Source organism: Acanthochromis polyacanthus, chromosome 14, assembly GCF_021347895.1.
Source record: "Acanthochromis polyacanthus isolate Apoly-LR-REF ecotype Palm Island chromosome 14, KAUST_Apoly_ChrSc, whole genome shotgun sequence".
Classification (NCBI taxonomy): Eukaryota; Metazoa; Chordata; class Actinopteri; family Pomacentridae; genus Acanthochromis; species Acanthochromis polyacanthus.
The window spans coordinates 26343923-26364325 of NC_067126.1; the positions used below are offsets into that span (position 1 = coordinate 26343923).

A 20403-nucleotide genomic window follows, 5' to 3' on the forward strand; every position below is an offset into this window, starting at 1 on the left:
TTTCACTGACATAGTGACTGCAAATAGGAACTGGTAACACTTAATTTAGCTTTTTTTAAAATATTTTTCCAATTTGTCAAAATGCATCAAATCACTTTGCCACAGTGTTGAAAACCTACTGGTATGCCACCGTGTACCTGTACTGAGCCACTCACCTTTCTCTTGTTGAAAAAGTTATTTACAGGCTTGTGATAAAAACTCATCCATAAATATTCTCCTCCACTTCACCTTTAATTTCATATCATACAACCGGCTATATTCCTGGCAACCTCATCATCAGGTAATCATTTTGGAGAAGTTACAGCATATGGAATTATTTTAAGATGTGCACTGGGCAGGACTGACTGACAGCAGTTTATATCTGGAACTAGAACCAGTGTGCGACTCTGATAGGCAGCTACATGGTGTGCTGCTGTATCGGCCTGATACTGGGCTGTGTCTAATATGGTGGAGATTGACTTGCTCTTGTTGGCTCCCAGGTAGCGAGGGAGGATTTAAACTATTTTACCTCACCAGATCTTCACACCTTCCCTCAGGCCTTCTCACCTCGATGCCTTAAATATTAATGGTAAAACGGGGGATAGAGGATGAGTGAGGAGGGGAGCGGACTGACAGCTTAATCATGGCGGCAGTAGCCTCCCTCCCTCCTCTTTCTCAATGCTGTGGGCGGCTGTCACCACGACCTACATGATGTAATCACCTCCATGAACCTGATATGGGCCACCAGGGGCCATGCAGTCAGAGATAGAGAGATTTTTTTTTTTTTTCAATTTCAAACAATCAAAACTATGTGTAATGTAGAAAATTATCAATCATACAGAATGAAACTTCAGACATAAAAATAAATAATCAAAATAACTTAAGCAAGTTAATGTCCACTTGTCTGACTGTCACTCAACAAATATCCTGTGTATGTACTTGTGTATTGCTGCTGCTGATATCGGCTTTTAACAACAGGAATTCTCAGTCTTTACAATTATATGATAATAGCACAGTAACACAAACCTTGTTGATTTATTGTATTATTTTCACAATGAACTGCTCAAAAATGCTATTATTAGGTTTGCAAATAATTCTATACCTAGGACATCTTAAAGAAAACGTCCATTTTTTTTTTCAAAACTGGCTGAATATCTCTGTGAATAAATAAAGAAGAGTTTATTGTTGTAGATATGCACACTCAAACAGGGAAGACATCAAATTACTTTGCAATGACAAAGAATTACTGGATGAGTAAAAAGGTTGATAGCAATTAAGTTTCTCGTGCATTTTCATTTTGTTTTTCTATTTTTGATATATAAAACTGATGGATACCATGAACACAGTGGCTTTACTTCTCCTACAATAAGGCTCCATAGAGAGCTGAACCATGCCATAGTTAATGGGTACAGGAAAAGACGGGAATAGCACGTGTGAGCAAATCAGGCTACATGTATTATTCTACGGTATAAGAAGACATTTCAATCAGTCTTCTGAGGTATTCTGACAGCACACAGAGGGAGAACTTTTGATGTAACATGAAGGTTTTGATCTCAGGACGTTTCAGCTTGTTGTCAGCACATCTATATTTTATGGAGCCAATATATCATCTGCTTGGCACTCGCTGTTGTTTCCAAATTTCTGATTTTCAACTGGACAAGATAGAACTGTGGAGCCTTAAGCACTTACTGCTAGAATAAAATAGGAATATCCCTTTTGGGGAGCTGACTGACAAAAAATACAGAATAAGAAACAATACATACAGTCATTCTTTCTTTAATAAAGGAGAAAGAATTAGAGATTAAACTAAACCTGAACACTACGTTTTTGCAACATGTATAATCAGCTTTTCCATGACTCCCTTGAAGATGAAAAACTGGAGTGATGGCTGATAGAAAGATTAGCATGCAGGAAGCATAGTCAAACTGATGGGAGATAGTTGGTTTTCCAAGCATGGACTAACATTTAAAGAGTCAGTGGAATATGTTGCCCTAAAGTGGCACGAACAGAAGAGGAAGTGATAGATGAAGCTTTCTCAGAAACTCCGGCTCATTATCTGCTTCAAGTTACAGTATATTTTATGTGGATGGTGGAATCTGAACAAAAACAAGGACGTGAATATAAAACAGATCATTGTTCCCCCTTGTGACCTCCTAAAATCAATATAATTGATCTCATTGACGCAGCAATGGCCATGCATTTTCAACAAGACACACTGGACAGTGAGAGGAAATGCAATAATCGAGAGCAGAGCCGCTCTTCTTACCCCATTTATAGGATATGTCTTCCATCCAAGCTCTCCAAGCACTGATGTCGTATCCAGCAGCACGACTGAAATAGGGAAAAGTGGAGAAAATACACCCATTAGCAATCTAACAACAAGGAGAAAGTCTCATTTTGACACTGGAAATTGAAATATCAGTCATAAACATGTTCATCTTGACATTTTTTATATTAACAAAAATGAGTTTCTTGGATGAATATTTATGAGCGAGGCGGCATATACAGTGGGAGCAACATTTTTGCCACTTCCAACACAATTTGGGGACTGATGGATTGCAGTCAGATTGCTGTCAACAGTCCATTCCCTCCTCGGCCATCCACAGCTTTACCTCAATCTTCCTCACAACAATATGCTCTTTTGCTGCCCATGACTGAGACTTTTCATGAGGCATAATCAGCGATATATCTGTCCTCCACCCTTTCTGTGCCACGGGGATCGTTTCATTAAGCCAAATTTTAATCAAAACCTGTTATGTTTTGTTGTATGTAAATGAAAACTCCTGTTTGGCATACAGTGATATCAATCTTGGTACAGCATAATAATATCATTGTCAGTTGACTTTAACCTTCCAAGTAGTGTTGAAAAACAACGCAATTTTACTGTGGAAAATAGTGCCATCCCTGTCAATATTTTGTCTTGCTCTCAAGGACAATAGATTTAATAATTCAGGAGGAAAGCGGTTCTCCCGGCGACAAATGATTTACAGTGAGAAGGAGCAGAAATGGCTTCCCAAGTTTACCTTCAGTGTGATACCAGCATGACACCACTGCTTAAAAAAAATAAAATTATTTAACCCACACCTGAGACAATGACAGACACCTTGATGCATTTCCAAAATTCATAAATATGCCATGGAGCCCATACAGTCACCCTGTCAAATGTGCCAAATGCACGCTATGTGTCACAATGCAGTTACAGAATGTCCTAATTAGGTGTGGATGCAGCGCTTCATGAAGTAGGTATGGGGAAACAATTGGTATTTGGCGAGAGACTGATAGCTGGCAGAAAAACAACAACTCTCGACTCAAGAGGCTTGTTTAAAACTATTCATTTCAGTCACAGCATGAGTCATCATCGTTGAAAGTGATCGTCAGTTGCAAAAAAGAAAAAAATCGTCTTTAAAGTTTTCCTCGAGCAGCCATTGACTTAGATCTTAAATGCACTGTGAATCACACATGACGGATACGGACACTGATTTTTGACAAATCATGGTGCATTTTCTACTTGGATAATGACTGAATTTTAAGTGTCAGTCAGTCATGAATGTCCACTTTCGCTCTCTAAGTGGTCCTTGGGGGCTCATTAGACCAGCACAAATCTCTATCAGTGACAATATTTCCTGAATAAATCTCCATTAACATCATTACTCTGTGATAGCTGGTTATTTCAACCAAATGTACATCAAAGCAGGCAGTTTCGATGCTGTGATATTGTGATTATCACCATTTGTGAATTGCAATGTCAAGAGAAAAGGAAAAGGGATATTTATATCTCTGTGGATGTATTCTGAAAAGATCAAGGCAAGCAGAAAGGGAGAGGGGACGGTTCTGAATCTGCTCCCCAGTTATGAGGCAGTACACTTCTGATGGAGCATGGCTGACAGGGATTGTCCAAGCATCTGCTCACTGGGTTTTGTTTTTTTTTTTTACTGCATTTGTGTGTGTGTGTGTGTGCATGTCTGTCATACACAACTAAGTGCTCTTCAACATCCCTCTATCTCCCAGAGAGCTGGAATGGGACACACTCTAGTGCCATAATGTGACACCTGTTTAGATCAAGCCAAATGGGTGTATCGCAGCATCTAAGAGTTAAGAAAACCACCCAGGATACGCAAACCCAGTGCTGGAAGAGTCAACAAATACAACTTAGGTAAAAAATACAAGCTGCACCAGTGGGGTTTTGCAGATTTATGCATAGAAAACATGGAAGAAAGAAGGCAATTCTACCCTTCTTTTGCAATAACATAATAACAAAGATAACAAGCAGTAGCATACTAATTTTAGAAAAACAGAAAATCATTTGCATGTTGAAGAAACCCCCCTTTGTGAATGCCTGGCAAGTCAAGAGTACTTTGCATGTAGGTGTGCATGTTCTGTTGTCAACAAAAAAGAGAAGACTTCATGACCTGAACCTCAGAGCATTCAGCACAAGATGCAAACCCCCAGTTACCCTTTAAAAAAACAAAAATACCAGCATGCAGCTCAGACAAACATCCAAAAACAAACCAGGAGAGCAGCGGAACAAAAATGGGCAGACTGATGAAACAAAAATGAACCTTTAATAAATTGATGGAAAGAGGAAAGTGTGGAGAAGAAAACAGAATTAAAACTAGAAAAGCACTCGGAGAGTGCATACCTCCGCCAGGCCATCTGTCTGTCTGTCTGTTTGTCTGTCTGTCTGTTAACAGCATAACTCAAAAAGCCATGGACGGATTTTCACCAAATTTTTACAGAATGTCCGGAAGAGCAAAAGTAACAATCGATTAGATTTTGGAGGTGATCCGGATCACTGTCTGGATCCAGGATTTTTTTGAAGGACTCTGTGTGGACTAAAAAAAATCCTGGATCCAGACGGTGATCCGGATCACCTCCAAAATCTAATCGATTGTTACTTTTGCTCTTCCGAACATTCTGTAAAATTTTGGTGAAAATCCGTCCATGACTTTTTGAGTTATGCTGTTAACAGACAGACAGACAAATGGACAAACGGACAAACTCCGGTGATTACATAAGCTCCTGGCGGAGGTAAATATACCACCTCCTGTGTCAAACATGGTGATGCCTGTATTATGACATGGGTGTTCAGATTCAGGAAAATGCATCAAAACTCACTGAATATTGTGACTGAGTCAATCACATAATCTTAAGCTGACTGAGCTGTATTCTGCTTGCTGAAGACAAGACTGAAAGCAGCGATTTAAACTAGCCAACATTAAATATCCTAATTTAGTTTAATTTCAAGTGCATCTGCTACTTTTGAACCCCTAAACTTTAGATAGCATGCACAAAAAAGGCTCTATCTGTCACATAGTTCTTAAATTTATACAGACCTAGCAAATTAAAATTAATACTTGGCACTTAATACCCATTAAATTGAAAGTCATGAAGATAGAAAAGTGTAAAATTCTTATGGTCTGGAAATGGCATCAGCCTGATCAGATCTGTATATATACAAAATTATGAATGTTTACTTATTATCGACTGTATGTACAGAATGTTTGACGAAACAAGCATCTTCAAACAATTTATGTATAGATATATTTTAATACTTCCACACACAATGTTTATGCTGTCATTTGTTCACCAACCTGAAATCCATTGACATATGCAAGGAGAGGTAAAAGCAATGAGCTGCTGAGGTTAATGAAGTGGGAACTCCTCGTGTGTCAGAGAATGTATTCCAAAACATACTGGCTATGTGCGCTTCCTTGAAAGAGAGATTTTAAAGGAGAGACAAATTTGTTTTCGTTAAGATTTCAAGGGGACATTGTAGAAATATGGTTATATATAAAAAATACAGATAGATAGCGATAGGATACAGAGGAAGAAAGAAAAACTGTGCAGCAAGACAGCGAAACAAGGACACATTTATATAGTTTACTAGTCTCACGATGAACTGACTAACACATATTTTGATTAACAGCAGAATTTCTTCATTGCATTTCTTATACATGCTATTCTCACATTTTATCCATTTTTAGAGTTGCTTTACTTTTACCTAACCTCTAAAGCAGCATAGGCAACTATGGTCAGAGAAAAGCTGTCTGGTTAAGTCTAGGCAACTCTAAATGACTAAATTGCTTTAATGTTGTACTTCAGTACCATCAAACAGAATTTCTCATCAAATAAAACGTAGTTTCAGGGGGGGGTTCTCTTCCGTTTGTCTGATCATTGTAGCTATGACTACCTTTCTCCATATATAATCCATTTTCGTCTTCAGAAAAAAAGTGAAAACATAAAGTCCATCATGTCATAAGTCCACAAAGAGCATTGCTGAAATTATATTTATATGGGAAAGACTTCACTAAAAAGTGAGCTTTTTAGTACCGCAACTGCAAAGTATTTCATGACTCCAGTTGTGTTACAGAAGTCCAAGATTAAATGTAGAAAATGGCCATTGATTTATATAAAAATGTAGCGGATTATTCTATTGATTGGCCATCCTGTCCAGTACACCAAGGAGAAACTTCATGCTGATCCCTTCATCTTCCAGCCCCATCCTCTCTGCACTACTAGCTTAGTTTAATATTTTCTCTATCGGCTGGTCTTGGATGGGTTCCAGCATGTCTGTGTGTCTTTTTTCTGCGTACCAATGCCGGGTCTGTGCCATGCCGGTGCCAGTGCCAGGCTGGAAGCCTAGCTGGCACAGCCGGTGGTGTTAATGGACACCATTAGGCTATGGTGGGCAGGTAAGCAGCACAGCTCCTGGAGAATGGCCTAATTACTGAGGGTTGGCTGTGTCGCTCACTGCAGTGAACACATTCACACCTCGCTTCACCATATATAAAGAACAGCTGATGTGCATTACAGTAGGAGGCAGCGTTAATGTATTCAGCTGAGAACACTCTACTGCTGAATGAAACCCTCGTGTTTCCACTTTTAGAAGGACTAAGAAAAGTGGTCTGATTTGACAGAAAGGTTTCATGAGGCTTCATTTGAATGAGCCTTTGTGAAACTTGTACAATGCACCTGTATATCGAAGTGTGACATCGTGGAGCTTGCACTTGATTTGCGAGACAAACAAAAGGCGCTTTGAAAGGAAATGCCTCTGATGCGCTGACATTGTTTTGAAGTGATTGTACAGCAGTTACGGGTGAGACCTAACAACAGCAGCCGCGTTCACGCAGCAAGCTCAACCAAGATGTCCTGCTTTTGTGTTGAAATGCTTCACAGCACCGACGGTTAAATAAGCTATTTATTCACTTTACAAACTACGTAAGCTAACTTTTTATGGTGCAGAGGGTGAGTACTTGAATGTACATATGCCTACTGTACAGCTTACCTGCCACTGCACATTAAAACTGCCTGTGTCTACATATCCATCCTCTCTCTCTCTCTCTATCTCTGTCTCTATCTCTCCATAGAGTTATCTCTCAACGAGGCACCCACAGACCCTGCCTGGAGCTGAGGGTCCTCTGGGACTTCCACTGGTTAGATATAAATAGAACATGAGCTGGCCAACTCATAAATATATGGAGCTCCAGTAGAATGATGACATCTCTTGTCTGGCCTACAGCCCTCGCAGGCCACAAAAACAGCCCAAAATAGCTACAGCCCAAACAACAGACCCAAAGGTAGTCTCTTCAAGTGTTACTTCATGTAAATTAGAAGCAGGAGCAGTATGAGTATTCAGACAACAGTGATTCTGGCTGGCTACAGGTGTGACTATCACTGGGTCCTCAAAGTACAGAATGTAACACCACAAAAAGGAGGCCTGTTCAAGGGCACTTTTGTTAGGTTAAAGTAAGTTCTAAATTAGGACTGTCTACTTGGAAAATATAGAAAAAGGGGCATGAAATTAGAACCCAGCGTGGCTCTTAAACATTCATCATTTGGTTGATTTGCTACATTAGAATAATTTTACAGTGCCATAGGTTCAGCGTGGAGATATTTAAGTAAGCAGCTTGTGGCAGCACACTGGCTTCTGCTGAAAGATTAATGAAAGACTTTTTTCTTTTTTCTATAAGTCTATTGTGGTTCAAAAAGCAAAGCAAGTCTCATTTCCAAATAACAATAGCACCTTTTAATTTGCAAGCCTCCTACATGCCCAATCTGGTAAACAGCAAGTCTTGTTAAAATACAAACAACAACACTTGATGAACAGAGACTTGTGAAAATTGATTTTGGTGAGTATTTCTGTGGGGATTGCACTTTGCCGTTTAGGAGCATAAACAAGGTACTTGGCTCTCGAGCAGATGAGGAGATGATATGGTGTGAAATGGAAAACTATCCACAACAGAGGCAACCTGACAAGCATGACAGGATGCTCAACGCATCTGCACACGGCACAAAGATCAAACATTCGACAGCATAATGAATAGCAGCAAAGCCAATCTTTGAATGTGGCTGATTACATTGGATAAGTGTATTTAAGCGAGAGATAGGTGTTGGGGGGGGGGGGGGGGGGGGGGGGGGTAGGTCTGTGTGTGTGTGTGGGGGGGGGGGGGGGGGGATTTATGGTGATTTATGGTGACAAGATTCGACACTGGTCAAAGACCGAAGCTGTAGTTCTGGCCACAGGTCAGTTCTGTCACATGCAAAACACAGAGTTAGACAGCAACGCGTGTCATACTCATAGAGACAAGCATGATTTGAGCTTCATGGGCAACACAGCCTCTTCTTTTTCAACATTTTGTGCACATTTTTTTTGCACATTTTATCTATTTTAGCACAACATGCGCACATACTATACAATGCCAATAACATGCTGTGATTTCTTGAGAGAAGAATCTCAGTCCTAAACCCAGAGGTATATTTTCCACAGTAGTTACCAATAATACACTAGAGTAAGTACACACAACGTAGTAGTCACTGACAAGTAGATGTAATACTAAATCTCACATTTCAAACTGCATAAAAATGTACCCTGGATATGGTTTCCCTTACATCCGAAATTGAATCAAAACTTCATGGAATTGAATAACAACTGACAAATCTGAGTCCCCCTTCAGAAATGCAGAATCTATAAATATGCATATATCTTTTTGAATTCAAAATTTTACAAGCCTGATACAAGGAGTCACTTACAAGTCACCTAAAGAGACTGAACGCCTCCACACTGTTGTAAGTTTCGTATTGGAACAGGTCTGGCTTCCAAAATTAGACATAGCACCATAAATCCTGCTCCCAGATTCAGCTCAGGCTTTTGGTGAGGGCAGGCAAAATTTCTACGTTCAGCAGAAAACACGCATCATTCTGCAGAGTGAAGGTCAGATTTCATGAGAAGTAACACAGACCAAAGCAGACTTTAAGAGCAGACGGAGACGATAAACAGACTTTGAAAGCAATTCTTTTTTGTCAGGTGTAGAATGTGATGTGGATCTTCACCAGACGGACATTATTCTCACATACTGTACAACTCAGTGATCATTATGTTAATACAGGAAGGCTTTTGAGGAGGTCAAGCCCTGACACAAGTAACCGTCTCCAGCCTGGAGCTTTTTTAATCCCTGTAGTTTGTGGAAATCTGTGGAAAGACCTTTTACTTACCTTAACAACAAAACACAGAGGTTAAGATACCTTTCACATTTATTAAATTATATGTTACAGATCTACAGCTAACTACCGGGATATGCAAAACTGAAGAAAAATCTGAGAAACCCCCATGAGTGCTTAAATTGTTTTGGCTCACAGGCGGAAATTGAAACGCATGTGTACTGAAACTGATCTTACTCCCGCGTAATAAGAATTCACACGCACACAAACACACACAGCGGCTTGTAAGTCAAAGGTGCAGAGTTAACATTTCTGTGGCTGCTCTGGATTTGCTGCTTGATTGATTTTCCTTGACACCACGCTGCTGGTGAATATCACCTTCATCTAATGATGGTGATATCGGCTCTCTGCTGGAGGTACCAGTGAAAGTAAAAGCTTTAATCAGCCATCCGCACAAATCAATGCAAAGGGTCGAATAATTATTTTCATGTTTTCATAGCTGGATCATTTTCAGTGCTGCAAAAAGTATGTGGAAGCAGCTAAACCCACAATTCCACACCATGTTTTGCTGAATGGCTATAAAGTGACAGATGTCCAGCAGTGTTTGAGTGAGATCTGTCTAACCAACAAAAAAAAAAAAAAAAAAGAAAAGAAAAGCATTCCCATGTGGCGCTTTCATTTGACTCATCCATTTTCCAAGGATGGATTGCTTTCTGGATTTTCATGCCTGAATCCGTCTGTCAGGAAAAAACAATCTGAACAACGTCTGAAGTGTGGAACAAAGACATCATCTCCCGGCTGGTGCGGTATAACCAATCTTCTGCTGAGGAAAATTCTACAAGGCTTGAGAAATCAGTTTAGTAAATGAGATTTGTGAAAGTTCATTATAATAAATATCGCCGCTGCCGCTGTTTCTGACTTCACAAGGCGGTAAAAATGGGGAAAAAATGAATAAAAGGACAGGATTATGGGAAGAGATCTATTCAGGGGGAAAAATGGGCTTGTTCTAACTTGGCAGTGAGTGAGCAGAGCTTTATTAATACCTGCCTGCAGTCCCACTTGGGTTCATGTGAGGGATATCAAGCTGGGAGAGGAGGCAAATGGGCAAGAAGCAAAGGTAATCGGTTTTTATTGTTCTCCTAACAGCTGACATCTCGGCCAGTTTTGCTTGTGAATTCCCCAACATTTGGAGTTGTGTTTGTCTGTGCCCACTGTTCTACACTAACCCTCTTGTGTAATAGGGTTGGGTTTTGTCCCCAACTAACTGACATAACATAGTGTATTCTGTAGCTGAGCAGGAAATAACAAAGAAACATATGTTTAGTTGTCCTCTTCATGGTCATGGAGAGGATGGATTTTAGAGCTGCGTGGGAATTTTGCCTCTCCTGTGCAGATAGCCTCACATATCCATGCTGTCGTTCAGTCACAATGCAAATTCAACACTGAATTGTCCCCAAAAATCAAGACTGGGCCATCATACTCAGCAGGAGTCTGATGTTAATTTGACAAATGCGAACGAGGTAACTGGAGAACCCTTTATGTCTCAGCATCTAATGAGACACTTCTCTTCTCGGTCCGAGTTTAAGTTTTTCTCTGCACCGCTCGGTGGAAAGACAACGCCTGAAATTGTGCCACCGAGCTCCCAGACCAGTCAATATGAGAGACTAAAGTACAGTAGAAGGCAGACATCAGTTCAATCATTCAATCTGTGACAGAGAAAAACACACTGTGAGGCTGTTATGTAGCAGCTGTCTGGGAGAACAGGGAGTAGCATCGCTCTTATTGAACACAGAGAACAATAAAATATAACCTGGGGGGCAGGTCCCGCTGTGTTCCCCGCACAATCAATAAGACTATTTTAAACCTCACTGATGCAGCAGCTGTGTGTGTGTGTGTCTGTGTGTGTCTGTGTGTGTGTGTGTGTGTGTGTGTGTGTGTGTGTGTGTGTGTGTGTGTGTGTGTGTGTGTGTGTGTGTGTTGGTGCACGTGGAGGAACACGTAAGCACATGACCGCACACCCTCACACATGCAAGGATGGGACTGAAAAGATACATGGGCAATAAGTGAAAATGAGCACAAATGCCGGAGTGTCATCACTCATATAGGAGCCTCTTTCACACTCCTCCACTTAGAGCGAAAAGTCACAAGCACTCAACACTAAATGCACATATAAGCACATCCGCGCACACACACACACACACACACACACTGAATGAATACATCTTTGGCAGCTCCAAACCTTTTTAATGTATGTAAGGCAGCAGCCACAAAACAGACTCACACATTCTCACTCTGCCACCCACTTAATGACTCCATCTTTCTGCTGCCCTACTGTCTGTACTGTGTGCTTCTGTCTGCACGTGTGTGTTAAATGTGTGATGTTTAATTAAAGCAGCCCTGGGGGTTGTCATTTCAGGAGCTGGATTCTATAAAAAAAAAGTGTTGCTCATTTTATTGTCTGCAGTGTTTGAATAAAAACTGAACAAATCCACTGAACTGAGAATACAATAAACTTCAAATGTGAATGTGGATTTTGTCATTATATTGTTTGATGGATTAAAAGTAAGAGATGATGTGGAAATAAATGTAGAAATATGCAGCTCATCTCAGTAGCGTTTCCCTTCTTTTTCCTTATTTTTTTTCTTATCCCTAGGCGCCCTTTTTATTCACTAATGAAACAATCAGAATGGCGAGAGAAGTCATTTCCAGCTCACAACATGAATGTTTGCAGGACTTCTCACTGATGATTTGCTCTAACTGCCGGGATATTAGCGGCTCATTGCTTTAACTCCTTTGCCCCATTAGGTTTCCCCACTGTCCTGCACTAATAGAATGTTTGAAAAGCACGAGGGAAATGGGGGGAAAAAACACTGCAAGGGGGAATAAACTACCGGAATTTAAGCTGCACAAACTAAAAGAGTGGCCGGTGTGGGAGACTTACCCTGGTTGCAGCGGCCGAAGCGAGTGAAGACAATTCCAAGAAAGAGTAAAACGAGGAAAAATCTGCTTCCAAAACTCATGTCTGCTGCAACATCTATCGCCGGCTTTATTTCGGGTACTTCTAGCCGAGATGGTGGGAGAATAAAAAAAATCACCGATCCACTGCTCCTGCTCTTTTACATTTGATCCCGGTTGGAGAGAGCTGTTGGGTGAGTGAACAAGACACGGTCCATCCTTTACCTGGTGGCCGCAGCAGCAGCAGCAACTATGGCGCAAATTGGAGGGATTTTGGAGAAAGTCGCAAATCTAATTTAAGTGAAATCAAATTCTCGGATGAGATAAGAACAGCTCCTAACAACTTTGACAAATTTCCACGGACTTCAGCCGCCGCTGCTGCATTGTTTCAAAGACGCATCAAAATGCAATCTGGTGCGCCTCCGTAGCGCACGGAGTCGTGACAGACTTTCGAAACCCTGCCTTTTGGCACCTCAAGGTGCTGCTGCCTGCCAGCTCCCTGTCTTCTCCAGCTCGGTCCGCTGCAGCAGCGAGGTGATGGGGACGGAGAGCAGAGAAGTGATTGGGATGCAGCGGCGGAGCATCTGAAGCGGCTGCTACAGTGGGAGACTGTGCGCATCTGTGCAGGATGCTCGGCACTAGAGGGGGTTAGCTGACAAGGCAATGGCGTGTGTATGTTTGTGTGTGTGTGTGTGTGTGTGTGTGTGTGTGTGTGTGTGTGTGTGTGTGTGTGTGTGTGTGTGTGTGTGTGTGTGTGTGTGTTATCTGTTGGTTCAAATGCAGGGCTTCCCAGAATTTTCCACAAGGACCTCAAAATAGTGAAATATGCTTCCCCCCCTGCGTGACTGGACCCATAAGTTTTACAATTCTGTCAGCATGAGCTATTACAGCCCGATCTCACGAGGATTCGTGAAACTGTCACGTAAGTTTTAGTTTCGGTTTCGTGCGCACCAACACGATTTCGTCATGTTTTTCGTGCCGCTCACCACGAAATGCGCACCAATGTATTTTAAACGGCGGACTTTTCGTGCCACCCAGAACGTATTTCAAACGAATGTGTGTATTATATTTTTAATGTAAAACCATGGCGAATCCAACGCTATATTTTGCATGACATCGTCCCTAACCATAACCCTAACCATAACCATAACCCGGTGGTACACTTACCTTTTTTTTTTTTTTTTTTTTTTTTTTTTTTTTTTTCCAATTTGCATAGGAATTTCAAGAATGTCCGGCGGCCGGCGGCCGCAAACGCGATCACACAAGCAGTATACGCCGATGGACAGCTTAGATCGTCATGAATCCGCTGGTATAAACCACTTTCAGCTGTGATTACCACAGCGGGTTTCGTTGTGAGCAACACGAAAAACATTTCGTGGTGAGCGGCACGAAAAACATGACGAAATCGTGTTGGTGCGCACGAAAAAGAAACAAAAAATTTACGTAACAGTTTCACGAATCCCCGTGAGACCGTGTTGGCTATTAATTATACAATTAAAGTTATCAGCTGCTGTAAATAGATGATTAGAATGAAGATGAAATAGTCCGAACTGCACTCTAAGTTGTGCTTGCTGGGGATGCATTTGAAATCAAAGAGCAACACAACTTTCAAAAAGTAAATAGATGAATTCCCTGGTGTTACAACAATTAATTTGATCTCCATATCTAAACTTCAGAGTGTCTCCTCAAATTCAGCTTAATTGCCTTTACTTTAATTTAAATGTTAGTTTTGATTAAGAAAACTGAATAAGTTGCTTCTTAAGTTGAACAGCAGGCAGACAGACTGTGGAGCTGATGGCATCTAAGGATAAATCCGGAGGCTGCTACACAGAAAGTAAATAATGAATATCATCACAGCATGGGGAGTTATTGGAATATTGGGTGCATTTTGTGATTCCGAGCTGGAAGCTGTGCAAATAGAAGTCCACAGTCAGCTGCAAATTTGGTGTAAGAGGGCCAAAAATAAAGGACAGTTGAAGACATCATGCACTGATGTCCTGCATTTGTTTTCAGCTTGGATCTTCTCTTTAAACTCCATCAAGCAAAACCACGTTCACAGCTGAAACCTCAACTTTGCGAGAAAAACTGGTATTTCATCGACGATTGGTTTCATCCCAGCAGTGCTGATGTGGAATTCTATGTTCAGCATGTCAGCACAGCAAACTTTTTCTGAAAGCAAGTGTAGATTCATCCATGTGCAGTGCAACCGTGAGCCGCTCTGCTTGCCAAGCCGCCAATGTCAGCCAAGATTAAGGAAGGTCTTCTTCTCATCTTCATGGACGTCTCATCGAGTGAGTAAGCAAACCCTCCCCAGTCTGACCCGGTTAAACAAAGCTACGCTGGCTGCTGTGATGAGACCCAGTCAATCAGGACACAGGAACAGATTCCTGTCAGCACAGAGGAGGTAAATACATCAACATCACAATCCGTCACCACCACTTAGCTTCCAGCCAATCACCAAACAATGCAGAGACGCTGCCAACTGACTTTGTGCAGCGCAACGTGCAAACACATTGGAGGACGGAAGGTTGTAGAGTAGAATACGGTATATTGACCACAGTGGCCTGCTTGTGTCTATTGCAGCTGCAGGGAAGCCGCACACTCTACAGAAATGGATCAAGCTATTAATGTCACGGTGCAGATGTATTGCAGCTATAAAAAGATGGATAAATGTTGTGGGGCCTCGTAGGAAAACAGAAAGTTATGGAAATTTTAGACTGATGGTAAAAGTCTAGGTGCTCATTCGTCATTAACTGATGCAAAGAATTAAATATTCTACACATGCCACCACATTGTATCTCAACAGCAAGTAAAAACTGTCAGTCAAAGTTCTTCTTTTTGCCTGAAATATTATGTTTTTACTATATCTCTGCCTCTGAGCTGACATGTACATTCCCTACTAGTACTGTTCTATTACTACTAACACTGCTAAAAATGCAATCAAAGAATATCTTGTTAATGACATAAATCGCTTCTCATCCTGAAAGTGAGACAAGTGATGACGAAAATGATAAAAGAGGGCTAACTGTTGAGAAGAGGTCCTCTACTGCCACCCTCTCCTAACCCCCTGCAATGATTTGGTTTCCTTTGCTGTAATAGTGGTCAATGAGGTGTGACTGTAGTGTATAGGAGGCCTAACTGTGAGCTATGATTCCTCCTGTCTGCAGAGAACAAGCTCCGTCCATCTGTACTCATCACAAGTGAAGAGCTGGAACGAGACCACATCAGCACAACTGACACAGACAACGAGTCTTTATAACGCTAATAGCTTCACTAATGTCCTGTTCGCAATGAAGTGCCAGGCCATACAGAACTACCCTGTGGAGTGCATCGAAACTGTTGAAAAGCTTAGGCTGAATGGAAAGTTTCATACAAAGTCCACTGATGAAAACAATATAGCTGCTCTTCTGGGTTCACTTTCAAGTTTGTTGCAGGACTGTTGGTTATTTGTATAAATAGGCAAAAATAGTGGCATGGCTTCATATTACCAGCAGAACATCCATCCATCCATCCATTCTCTATACACAAACACTATCCTCACTAGGGTCGCGGGGGGTGCTGGAGCCTATCTCAACTGACTCGGGCGAAGGCAGGGGACACCCTGTACTGTCGCAGGGCCACATATACAAACAATCACACTCACATTCACATCTATGGGCAATTTAGTAGAGTCATCAATTAACCTCAGCATATTTTTTGACTGTGGGAGGAAGCCAGAGTGCCCGGAGAAAACCCACGCATGCACAGGGAGAACATGCAAACTCCATGCAGAAAGATCCCAGGCCCAGGCCGGGATTTGAACCGGGGATCTTCTTGCTGCAAGGCAAAAGTGCTAACCATTACTCCATTGACCAGCAGAACATTCAATTCTGAATTTGGAATATGAATCCAGTTGTTGAAATGCTTAAAACGGAACATAATTGTCTAGTTGAACCAACAGTCACACAGACATGGCAGGAGTCCATCATGAAAGAAACAAAAATATCTCCTCAAACTGGACTCAAGTGACTCGAAGACATAAGACACGTATTGTGAAAGAAGCCCATGCCATTAACTTTCCTGCATCATTCTGAAACAGTTGTTCTATCTGTATATTTCTGCATATAAAAAAGTCAGCTAAAATGAAGTTTAAACATGTTGGAAAATACAGAAAACCAACGGAGGTACATATTAAGAAAGCACACAGTGGCATCCTATCACTGTTAGCACTTTTGAGCAGCTTAGAAGAAGTCTTGAATTTAAGATGAGATAAACTTGTTTGATACCTTACTGGGCATATTTTCAATTACAATTTAATGATTAAAATGCAGTTTTTCTTTTTAATTCTCTTAAAAATGAATACATAATGCCTCAGTTTCAACACTAGCATAATATTAAGCTGTTTTCTGTGCAAAGAATCATACAAACTGTTCAGCACTGTTCACTCTGTCTGTGAAAGTAAAATCATACATTGGTGAAGCCCAGATATTTTCTCAATGACATATTTCTGTAAAATGTGTAATGAAGCTTTCATCATCCATATCAGAGCTGCTCCCACGCCTAAAAGAATTTCATTAATCTGGGATTTGATTCATAGTTTCAGCTTTTAATGTCTTGTGATTTTTATGGCATCTCTGTCAAGAATAAAACCCATAAACACTTGAGTTCTAATATTCTTTATATATTAGAAAATTGTCAGATTTCAGAAAAAAACAGACAAAAAAAGTATCGCTGTTAGTCCAACTGTTGTTGATCCAATTCGAGCCAAATAAAGTTCCAGTAATTAAACTGGCTGTGAAGCTTTGCTGTCTAAGGACCTGTTAAACAGCATTGTTCTGGGCTGGCACAATAAAGATCAGCCTCTGAATCTCTGTTAATTACCCGCTATGTGACAGTTAAAGAAAAGCCAGAATACAGCATTCAGCCAGTTTGTTGATTAGACGTGATTTATTTGCAGTTTATAGACATTCACTTAGCAATGTTGTGATACAGTTTGGGCACATTTTTTCCTTGGTGTGAGGCTGTTTGCCCCCTCTTCCTTGATATATTTATGAGGCTCAAAGGATCTTCCCTGCAACAGTAAACTCATTTTTGTATTCTTCATTATTGTATTGGCCCTGAGGGAGCACTCGATTATCTATGTGAAGCTTCATTCTTTTGCCCAAGGCGAGACTGACATTGAATATTTCCACATAGCACGGTGACAGAGAAAAAACAATTGCTCAAAACCAAACTGTGATTACAGTGTGCATCAAAATTGCCTGCAGCAATTTACAGTCACTCTTGTCTTCCAATTTGTTTTTCAAAATCAAGCTCAGGCTTTGATTTACATGATGTGTTTACATGGAGATATCTGGCATGTAAACCGAGGCTCTTAAGGCCTCACAGTGGAGCGCATTAAGAATACAGTATGTGCAGATATGGACGTTCACAACACTGTTCTTCATGAACCTCTTCCATGCTGGGTCACGCTGAGTGTTTTATTTTTTGTGCACCAAGGCAGATATGGAAGTAAAACGGAAAGACATAACTGTTTGTCAAAACTTTAAATCAGTGATAATCAGAATCTGAATCAGAAATACTTTCCTGATTTCTGAAGGAAAAATGTTTATATTACAGTAGCTCCCATTCAAAGTCTAAAAAAATTAAGCAGTAGAATATATTTTTAGATATACATAAGTAGAAAAAGTTTTAAAAAATATATAAAAAAATAGCAATGTATTTCACGAACAAATCAGTGACTGAGCGTGAAGACACTGCTTGACTCCGCACCACTTCCTTGCTGTCTGCTCAGCTGTAATGCTTACTCTGCTGCATGTACTGCAGGCATCAGTGATCATCGAAAAACAATAAAGCGGGAGTCACTTTACTGGACAAGCTGCGTTGACACCAATCCTAAATTACCCTGAGCATATTTTCTCTGTGTTGTTGATATATCAGGTAGGTTCCAAAAATAAGTCAGACATACAAGATAAAACCACAGCAGCTCATTTGAAAAGTCAGCAGATGACATGTAGTCTTTTGCTCGCGTGTTTTCTGAGCCTGTATAGTACTGAGAGCGGTTCTTTCCTGGGGCTTGACACCTCTATGATGCTGCTCCCTGACTCACTCAAGTGACACATAAAATTGTACATCAGATATCTCATGTAGTAACACCAGAGAACACAAACAGGTGACTGGCACGATGCCATCCGGGAACCCGAGGCAGCAACTTTAGAGCATGATTATAAGCCACCGTGAGCCTCAGCATTCGAGTTTCCATGTAGTGGCACCAAAGATAAGCTGGATAAGTTGAGGGCTCTAAATAATGAAAATTTTAGAAGCACAACATAGACTAAACTTGCAAAGCAGCATGTGGGCCTGGGCATATAGTTTACAACACTGCTGATATCTATGTTTGTCATTATTAGTGAGAAAAAAGACCAATATATTCTATTTACCACACGAGTTCAGGAGAAACAAATAACCTTTACTTTCTACTTCCAGTATGTTGGATGTTGATCAGTAGCAATAATAATACTACTAATCTGGACTAATTTAATATATTATATAGCTTTTCCAAGTGATATAACTCATCTTATTCCTTTGGTGTCTGTGACCAGAAATAGACAGCATACATTTTTAACACGGAAGCCTCCTCACCCTTCACACTAGTGATTATGTGAAATTGCTACTTTTTGCAAGCACAACATGCCAGTCACTACACCATACGTGTTTGTGTTTTCCCCGTGCCCTCTCACCGAGCTCACCAACATGTCTCTGTGAGGGAGCCATTGCTGCGATTTGAGGTTGTATCAAAAAGCAACTATGTGGGTTCTGAAAAAAATCCCTTCAGAGACTACATGTGCAGCACGATGCTGGAAGCCTTCCAAGCTAATTTCATCTGTAGTTGAACCTGTGAAACCTGTCAACACCTCAGAGAGACTAAACATGCCCACTTTTATGTTTGGTATTTTATCTCTATTTAAGTAAACCAGGTATTTCCAGTGGGGTGCTGCAAATATATATTTTTTAAAGTAGCACTGTACACAGAACATGAAGAAAACTCTTGATTTATTAAGTATGTACCATAAACCACTATCTTTATATTCCTATTTGGATAAACAATGTTTTAAGGACATTCTAATTTGATAGCATGATTAGATTCATTAGAAATTCTACAATTGCATTTTTTTTTTCATTTTTTAATCTTTGAAAGATCCTTTTCTCATTTAAATTTCAGAGTTGATCATGCATCCCTTTGACTGATATACTTCGCCTGAAATAAAGTACACAAACTGGTTGGTTAGAATGAAACGTACTAAAAATATACGCACCCCTCTCATCAAAACTACAGTTTCATTAAATCTGTGTACAGTTTGGAGGTACCAAAGTGAAAAGTAACTTGCTTAATTCCTTTGACCTGACATCTCTATGCTGTATTCCTCTCAAATTAGTGTGTCGACAGAAACGAGTAAACATCATGCAGTGAATTGTGATGAAAGCTTATTACCTGTCCACATAATAAACTGACCAAGTAAAGTGTATTTCTGTCATTACTAGGGCATTTGATTAGCATAAAGAATAGAAGCAAGGGGGCACAAACTCTGCAGCCATGCTTTCTTTTTCCCCCCACAGTGAGTTGCAGTGTCTATCTTGCTGCACACACTTACACACACTTGTGCTACACTATCGAGGTTGCCCACCTCCCTGGCTGCCTAATGGGCCATAGACTCTAATCTGGATGGCCACGGTGCTCAGGAGAATGAGCAGAGCAAATAGAGAGAGCAGCTCATCAGCCCGGAGAGCCGGTGTGTCGGTAACCCCAGCTGTTAAAGAGACATCCGCCCATCGTTCAGAGATGAGGGAAGAAAACGGGACGACTTCACAAGCTGGGGTAATTTCCAGGGACTGACAGCAGCTCCTCATAAACCTTTTTTTTTCCCCCAACCTCAATAATGTTCCTTCAAAAGAGAACCAATGTAGGCTTTGGTCTGTTCTCTGTCTCCTGGCTTTATGTATTGTTATTGTTATTTTTATTATTATTTTTTTTACTGCGGTTTATTTTCTTCT

General features: G+C 40.7%; 1 protein-coding gene across 1 annotated transcript in view; it reads right to left on the minus strand.

Annotated features, from left to right (window-relative positions):
• LOC110958618 (ephrin type-A receptor 6-like) overlaps positions 1 to 13014 on the minus strand; it is a 176862-nt gene extending 163848 nt beyond the window's left edge. The window contains exons 1-2 of the mRNA XM_022205234.2: positions 12359 to 13014; positions 2246 to 2310 (exon numbers count right to left, since the gene is read on the minus strand). Coding sequence (XP_022060926.1) covers positions 2246 to 2310; positions 12359 to 12437 — 144 coding nt within the window. The 5' untranslated portion in view covers positions 12438 to 13014. The remainder of the gene's footprint in view (positions 1 to 2245; positions 2311 to 12358) is intronic.
• Positions 13015 to 20403: the final 7389 nt, after the last annotated feature.